Source organism: Heliangelus exortis, chromosome 4, assembly GCF_036169615.1.
Source record: "Heliangelus exortis chromosome 4, bHelExo1.hap1, whole genome shotgun sequence".
Lineage (NCBI taxonomy): Eukaryota > Metazoa > Chordata > Aves > Apodiformes > Trochilidae > Heliangelus > Heliangelus exortis.
Window position 1 is genome coordinate 43,008,411 of NC_092425.1, and position 8,257 is coordinate 43,016,667.

General features: G+C 43.9%; 1 protein-coding gene across 1 annotated transcript; it reads right to left on the reverse strand.

Annotated features, from left to right (window-relative positions):
• Positions 1–2,792: 2,792 nt before the first annotated feature.
• On the reverse strand, positions 2,793–6,371 carry NPFFR2 (neuropeptide FF receptor 2). Its single transcript, XM_071744175.1, has 3 exons — positions 6,035–6,371; positions 5,272–5,371; positions 2,793–4,373 (listed from the first exon to the last, which is right to left on the reverse strand). Exons 1-3 carry the CDS (start codon positions 6,348–6,350, stop codon positions 3,533–3,535), a joined length of 1,257 nt encoding a protein of 418 aa, XP_071600276.1. The 5' UTR covers positions 6,351–6,371; the 3' UTR covers positions 2,793–3,532.
• Between the last annotated feature and the right edge of the window lie 1,886 nt (positions 6,372–8,257).

Genomic DNA, 8,257 nt, shown 5'->3' on the forward strand with positions numbered 1-8,257 from the left:
TCTCATCTGTTTGTAGTGCAGATAATTTAACTTCCTATATTCAGCCCCACAAATCACGAAGGCTATGACATGAATATTCATTCTTTACTTTCCCTTGCCATAGCCTAATCTCCAAGCTGCCATGAACAACTTCTTCATTTCTTTTTGAGAAAACCAAATTACATGGGCAGTTTGAAGAGGAGCCCATAATTCTGTTTGGAGGAGATAGTGCTGACAAGTTAGTCTGCCTGTCCAGCCTCAATATCTGCAAAGCCTCCAAGAAGACCAGTCAGATATTATTAGAAGCAACAAAATTAGTTCATTGAGGTGGTTCTCTGAGTTGCAAATCGGTCACCAAATATCAGAGCTTCGCTTCAAATCTCTTTACAGTTTTCTGATGACTGTTTGGGTTATTTTGGAGGTATAAATAGCTGGCTTTTTCTAACCAGTGTTTTAAATTTTCAATGACAAGTGGGAAAATGGTTAAAAGGACCCATGATTTTTATTTGTAAATACTTTTAAGATCAATAACACACCCATAGACCCAGACCAGTTGGAGGCTGTATTTTTGCACTTGGTAGCAACCTGTCCCTTTCTTTAAGCTGCTTTTTGAATTGTATCAGAATGAAAATGTTGTTTTCAGTACCTAATGAAAGGAAACCATGTGAAAATGTTAACCTCTCAGCAACTGGCCAGGCAGACCACTGAGAAAATCAGCTTCCTCTAGAAAGCACCATTCAAGTCAGCATTTTTAAAATGAACTACCCCAATCTTAGCATGTTCAGTGAATTTAGGCAAAAAATAATGCTTGGCTCTAGGAAGAGAGAGTCTATCAAAGACTGAAGCTGTGGAGTTTCTGCCTTTATTTAGAGAATTCATCTGAGTACAAGCAAACGATCTTTTTCATTTCTGCCCATTGTTCTGGCAAGATCCTGCTGTGCTCAAAGAAACTCTTTTGCAAGTACAGCCACATTTTTCAACCTGAGGCTTTTCTTTTTCATATTGCATCAAAAAATTGAGTACTGTGAGTGGAGCCAGTGCACTAAGTTTCTATTAACCAGTGCTTTCTTATTACATAAAATTCCAGTTACCTGGATATTCAGTCACCCGGCCTTCTGCAGATCAGGTCAAATTCTTAATAATCAGCATGCAATGAAATTCTTGTACTTGAGACACTGATGTTAAAAGTACAGGAGTCCTGAGTCTGCAAAAGCAGCAGCAGGGTGGGAGGCAGTCTAACAGGACTCCAGCTGATGGTGTTCCTGCACCACATGGGAAAGCATGAAGGCTGCAGCAGTTTGGCTGTGGTTGGATCTGCTTCAACAACCTTTCGGATAAGCTGATGATCCTCTGTCTGGGAATTTGGTCTTTACTGATTTCATTTCCATTAGTAGATTCTAAAGAGGTTGGCAGATAATCATTAAGTGAGTACTTGGGCTGCAGAAGGTAATGGCTGTGTAATGAACTCCTCCTGTCCATTGTGGCTTTCCTGAGGACACACTCATCTTTTTCTTTAACACAGAAACACAATATATGGAGGATTTTAACCCTATAGCTGTCATCCATGTCCTTTACTTCCCTGTACCTCCAACCTATCAGAAGGGTTGGACCAGATGATCCTTGAGGTCCCTCCCAGTGTAACATTCTATGATTCTGTGATTCTGTTTCATGATGGAAAAGCTCTCCCCAGGTGGCACTGGTTCCCTCTGATATACAGACTGCCCTGCTCAGCCTGAGGTCACCCACAAACCCTCTGTGTCACTGATGAAGACATTAAACAGTATCACTCCCAGTACAGACACAGCAACAAGCTTTGGGAATCCAGACAAGGCAAACTTGGGCAGGAAAATGGGTCTCCTCAAACTACAAGTGAAGGACAACAGACTGAGTGGCAGGGGTGCAGGAAGTGTGGAGGACCTGGAGCTCCAGAACCCCTTTGTGGTGTGGTGTTCAACAGAGCTCAGCCTGATCAGGCACCCATACCTGATTAGAACCTTTAAAATCTCAGCCTGGATAAAATACATTGTGAAAAAAATCAGAGCTGTTCCAGCAGATTTTCTTACTGATTTCCTTAATTTCTGGTATCCCGAAAGGAATATAGTCTGGGACAACACAGCTTGAAATTTGTCTCTTTTTCTTAACTGGGCAAAGCTGTCCTGGTCAGCAAGGTACTTCAGTTTACCTGAAGGACTGTGCTGGGGAATGACCCTACCTGGTGTTTGGCCCCTATAGACCTGCACAGGGTAAGACTTGGAGATGCCTTAATTCTGTAGCAGATATGTGTAGTCCTTGCACTAACCTGCATTCCTGACTGATTTCAGAAACCTGTGTGACATGTTGCTGAGGTTGCCAGTTCTGGCAGATTGAAGGGGCCATAAAGGTATTTATCTCCTGCTAGTGCTGAAATTGAAGTCTTTTTGGGTGACTTATATCCCAGCACAAATAGAATTCAGTTCCCCTCCAAAATGTATCTCAGAAGCCATTTTTTCCTTCTCAGTTTCTCAAATTTTAACTTGTATTTATTTTGCTAGCTTCAACAACAATTAATACCACAGAATTAACCAGAAAGGGCAGTAAATGGGATGTGAAGATGCTCACTTGTTGTCATTAGGCTAGGAAACAGCTGGCATTCAGAATGTCCAGGCAGAAGTGGTTTGAGTACAACCACAAGAAGATTCAGAAACCAGTGGGTTTGGTTCAAACACTCACAACTGTATCTCAAATACTTCAGTGAATTAGAGCTGTAAAATAATGGATTGACAAGAGGCTCACACATCACAGATGAAGCTAAAATAGTGCCAAGAACTCTTTGCTGAAGAAATTGAAAATTATGTTAGATCAAGAAGTGAGTTTATTGGATTAGTCTTGCTTTTAGTAGAGGACTTGATAAATCTCATTAGCAGGCATTTTGGTCTGCAGATGAAATTGTTCCTTAATGCAATAAGGGGAACACCCTCGGCCTCACTGCCTCGGAGCTGCCAGCAGTGTTCTTGGTTCCCTCCTTTTTCCATCTCCACACAGTTCAGCTGGATGCTACAAACAGCAGTTATATTTTCATTGTCTGAGATCAGAAGAAAATTGAAGGTCTTAACAACAGATAGCCTTACATACTGAAACACTGCCATAAATACTGTGTGAGTAACCCCGTTTCAGATGCTCTGAGAGGTTCACAAGGTAAATGAATGCTCTGCTCTTCATCAGCCACTATCCAGATTAATTGTGTCCGAGTCAATAATCATTGTTCTGTTCTTCTCTTTTGTTACAATAAATGGAAGGTAATCCCATTGTAATTGTGTCTCTGCTCCAGCCCTGTTCAAGAGCAATGAGCCGGCCCTGACTTCAGGGGAGATGCCAGTGGTTTAAGCTGCTCATCCAAAGAGCTGAGTTTGTTTTCCTACTTAGCTCACAGAGTCAGATATTATGCAAGCTGAACTTCCCCCTCACAGCAGAAATCTCCTGACATTATTGTCAGGATGGGCGCTCAGAGCACGAGTTTCACAACGCAATAAATAAACTGCCAGCCTTAAATCATTTAAGTAGTTCATGGCACATTTCATTTAATCCCATCGTTGCAGGGCTCTTCTAGATCTTCCATTATCAAGTCCTGCTGGTTATTCACCCAATTTCCTCTCTTAACTGTCTTCCTCTTCTCCTTGGCATTTGGAGAAGCTGGATCCTGGGGTGCCTGGCAGTTGGCAGCTGGCAGAATGGCATTGCTCTGGCCTCGCTGGGAATAGACCTGCCTGTGAGCCACCTCCCTGGAGCAGAGCTGGAGTCTAAAGGCTGCCTGAAAGCCGCGGCGGAAGTTCTCGTTAAAGAACCCGTAGATGATGGGGTTGACGCTGCTGTTGAAAAAGGCCAGCCAGTGAGCAAAGGGGTAGATGTAGATGTTGATGATCTGCAGCTGGATGTCGGAAAGGCTGGCGTAGTCTGAGAGCATCATCAGGGTCCACAGGGGGAGCCAGGAGAGGGTGAAAAGCAAAGCCACGACGATGAGCATTTTGATGACCTTTAGTTTCTTCCTGGAGACGCCGGGTCTCTGCTCCCGGCTGGGCCTCCCCACCAGGGGCAGCGCCGTGTGGAAGAGGGCGATGCCGATCCTCGCGTACATGATCACCATGAGCGAGAGGGGAGCCAGGTAGATGTTGGCAAACAGGACCGTCGTGTAGATCTTCCTCATCCCGGGGTTGGGCCAATCCTCCCGGCACCAGTAGACGGGGCGGGTGGCGTTGCCAGAGCCCAGGATGACCCTGAAGTGCTTCTCCTCCTGCACCTGCAGCATGACGGCGGAGGGACACATGATGGCCACCGCCAGGAGCCAGATGAGCGCGATGATGGCGAGCGCTGCCGGGCTGCTCAGCTTCTGCTTGAAGGGGTAAACGATGCAGCGAAACCTGGGGCAGGGACACCCGGGGGGAGAAGATATTTAAGGACTGCTTGATCAAAGAGGCAAGCGTGCAGATTTTAAATGGTATGGGTTTTAAACAGTATAGATGGAATCGTCTGGGACAACTGGGGGTGTTCAGCCTGGAGAAGAGAAGTCTGCAGGGAGACCTAATAGGTACCTTCCAGTATCTGAAGGGGCTGCAGGAAGGCAGGAAAGGGACTGTGTGCAAGGGTTGGAGTGATAGGATGAGGGGCAATGGTTTTAAATTACAGAATGGGAACAAGTTCTGTCCCAGGAGGGCAGTGGAACAATGGCACAGGGTGCCCAGGGAGGGGGTTGAGGCCTCAGTCCCTGGAGATGTTCAAGGTGAGGCTTGAGGAGGCTCTGAGCAACCTGATCTGGGTGAGGGTGTCCCTGATACTGCAGGGGTTGGACTGGGTGACCTGGAGAGGTCCCTTCCAACCCAAATAATTCCATAATTTTATGATTCTATGGTCTCCTCATCCTGCATAAACTGGAGGAGTTTTGTTTAGTTGCTCTGTTTAAGAACAACAGTAAAAAAGATCTTTAAAAAAAAGATGTTTGCTGTTAAAATGCCCTCATTTTGTTCTTCCTCCATATCATCCTGCTCCTTCTGCTGCTTCATTTAACCAAAGCTGGTGCTAGTGCCTTTGCTGCCTAAGGATCCATCTTTAGGAACTGTGTCTAAGTACCATCCTTAAGAGATAGCAGTAGAGGAGAAAAATGCTATAGCATCTTTTAGACAGACTTTTTTTTTTTTTTCTTAACTGCCTTAGGAACAAAATACATCTAACTTATTGTGTGGATTAATGAAGTGGCTTCAGCTTGGTCAGGTGGCCAGAGGGAGATGAAAGCGACAGCTTACAGGCTCTGCATCATCTTACCTGTCAACAGCAATGGCAACTAGAGTGAAGACAGAGGCAGAAACAGAGATTCCTTGGACCATCCCACTCATCTTGCAAACCAGGCTCCCAAATGGCCACCCTGGAAGGAAAGAGGCAGTTGAAATTCCTGCCATCTCACTGCAGCACTCTGCTTATACACAGAAAGGGTTGGATCCTTGAGGTCCCTTCCAACCAGACATTCTGTGATTCTATGATAAGGGGAAATTTCCTCCCCAGAACAAATAGATTTCTTTTGCTCTGTCAGTCCCTAGAGGGGGTTAGGGAGGCAGAGGTTATGTAAAGAAATGCTTTGCCAGATGCCTTAGATGAGTTTCTGAAGTTCCAAAAAACACCAAAGCAAATATTTGTGTTTTACCATCCTGTTAAAACTAGATCTCAGGACAAGAATGGGAGTTGGCCACTACAGTCTCTTGTTCTTTGCATCTGGCTCGTGTCATTGACCCAGTCTTATATCTAAACACAGGTTGTATCTATCTTATATCTAAACACAGGTTATATCTATCTTATATCTAAACACAGAATCTGGTAGTGGGAGAATCCCCTGCTAGAGATGAGGAACGTGGAAGTTAGCAAGGACAGCACCGCTCAGGAGGTGGATTAGAGGCTTCTCTTCCTCTCCTCTGACTCCCAGAGACTTCAGTGCCTTCAGAGCCCACTCAGAAATGTTCAGCTGGCTCTCAGGGCCCCTGAGGAGGTCAGCACTCAGAAATGGAGTCCCCTTGAGTGGAACAAACCTGCCTACCTGCAATGATGTTGTCCAGGAGGGTGGTGGGCATGCAGAAGATTCCTACCAGCAAATCACTGACAGCCAGGTTCAAGATGAAGAGGTTGGTGACCGTACGCATGTGTTTGTTCCTCAGGATAATAAAGCAAACCAGTCCATTGCCAGCCATGCAGAGCAGGAAGATGAGGAGGTAAGAGATGATGAAGACAGCTGCCACCGAAGGCTGGTGGAGGTAGAAGTCCACATAGGAGACATTGCCTTCTAAGTAGAGGTACTTGTATGTCCCATTGTAAATTAGCACGTGAGGCCACACAAATGAAGTGTTTGAGTCCATCTCCTTACTCGTGTTGTAATGTGCCTGAAAAAGAAGTTTTAAAAAGGTCATTTTAGCAAGCTTGAAATGGATCTGAAAAACCTGACAGTTTTGCATCTCCTGTGTGCTGAAACACATGCAAAGCTTAAGTGCAGTCATTCCTTCATGGCTTATTTTCACAGGCCATGTTCTGAGCCTCCCCAGACAGGAAAACCAAGAAAAAATGTTAGTTTGCTTGTGCAGTACAGGCAAAGCAAAGTGACTGCTAAGTGACTGTTTTCTTCCTTCTGAGTGTTCTCTAAATTAAGTCCTTCCTTTCCTAAAGAAGAGGAAAGCTGGACAGGATGCAAACTGGACCATTGCATTGTGTCAAGTAAAGAAATCAACAAGCTGAATGGTTTAATTTAAAAAAAATAAATATACCCCAGAATTCTTGAGAAATCGATTTACTCAGCTTACTTAGGCAACAGTGAGATTGCTAAGCATTGAAAAACTGATTAAATTAAAGCTTTCTGAAGTGGCACAGACCTTCTGCCTGACATATCCACTTCCATTCCCATTTCACTGGAAAGGAAGTATTTTTGTGTATGGTTGGCATCAGGCTACAGCTGATTTTACTTCCCTGCTTAGAAGCTGCACAGTTCAGGAGATGAGTCTGCAAACACAAAGGACTGCACTGTGAGTAGTACCTTTCCCACGTGCCTTATTCACACTGTAAAGTAATTTCTCCTATTTTATGTTTTATTAGATTACTGTTGGCAAAAACTACAGGTTTTTCTAAGAGATGCTTTGTTCAAGTCTGAACTTCCTTGATATTGTGTCATCTCAGTTCCAAGCTCCAGGTGTCTGTGTCTCCTGTGTTGTAGTAACAAGGCTTCTACTGGTGTGGTGGCTTGAAAATACATGACACAAGACTTGTCACTCAACCACTTGAGGAAGCTGAAAGAATCATTTAAAGTCAGATACAGAATCTGTATGCCCCAAACTGTAACTGATTTACTCTGTAGGCCACAACCTGGTTTCTTGCCCTGTAGAGCCTCTAGTCACATGAGATACTGCACCAAGATTCCAAATCCAATCTTAACCATGATGAGCTTCTAACTGGACTGTCAGACACCTCACATAGAAATGGTCTCAGTCCACACAACAGGTCAACACTGGCACCTTGGCATTTGCAGCTGACACCAGATGACTTGGCTTGGGGGTGCTCCTAATTTAAAAGAACAGCAAAAATAATTTGTGGCAGAAGACATAAAATCTATGTATGGGTGCAGGTGCTTTCAGGACACTTACAAATTCCTTAGTTTAAATGGAATTTAAATTAAAGCACAAGTAACCAAATCCAGCTAAGGTTTCAGCTGCCTCCCCAGGTACCTGGTGATGAGACAGGTGCTGTTTTTTCTCATTACTCATTACCATGGAATGTGACATTCTGCTGTCACTCTGCACAGAGCAGCCCTCTCCCCAGGAAAAGATAATGCATGTTAGGTACCAACACTAACAGGGCAGGTTATTTTTCTTCATTCTTCCTGACCTGTACTTAAAAGAGCTTCTAATTTACCTTCTGTCTCTAATTTACCTTATTTTTCTTCATTCTTCCTGACCTGTACTTAAAAGAGCTTCTAATTTACCTTCTGTCTCTCTAATTTACCTTCTGTCTTCTAATTAACCTCTGTCTTCTCTGTACCTACCTGCTCTTCCCTTTATTCACACCTAATTCTCAGGAAAGCATTGCAATTTCTCTATATTTTTGCTTGCTATTGAATGAAATTCAATAACATCAAGGCCCCTGCAAGTGTTTCAATTCCAGGTAGCAAGTGCAGTTAAAAAATTATTTATTCTCATATGTCTAAGCTTGGAACAAGCAGAGTAGTGAAAACAAAAAAAATGTCATGTTCTGGTGTCTGTTGCCTTTTTCAAAGTCAACA

What these genes read in the sequence shown, in the direction of transcription:
- NPFFR2 (XM_071744175.1), bottom strand. Translation starts at nt 6,350, where the DNA reads ATGGACTCAAACACTTCATTTGTGTGGCCTCACGTGCTAATTTACAAT. An exon ending in CCTGGACAACATCATTGCAG is followed by an intron (nt 5,372 to 6,034) that starts GTAGGCAGGTTT and finishes CTTTCCTTCCAG; the next exon opens with GGTGGCCATTTGGGAGCCTG. An exon ending in GTTGCCATTGCTGTTGACAG is followed by an intron (nt 4,374 to 5,271) that starts GTAAGATGATGC and finishes TCCCTGCCCCAG; the next exon opens with GTTTCGCTGCATCGTTTACC.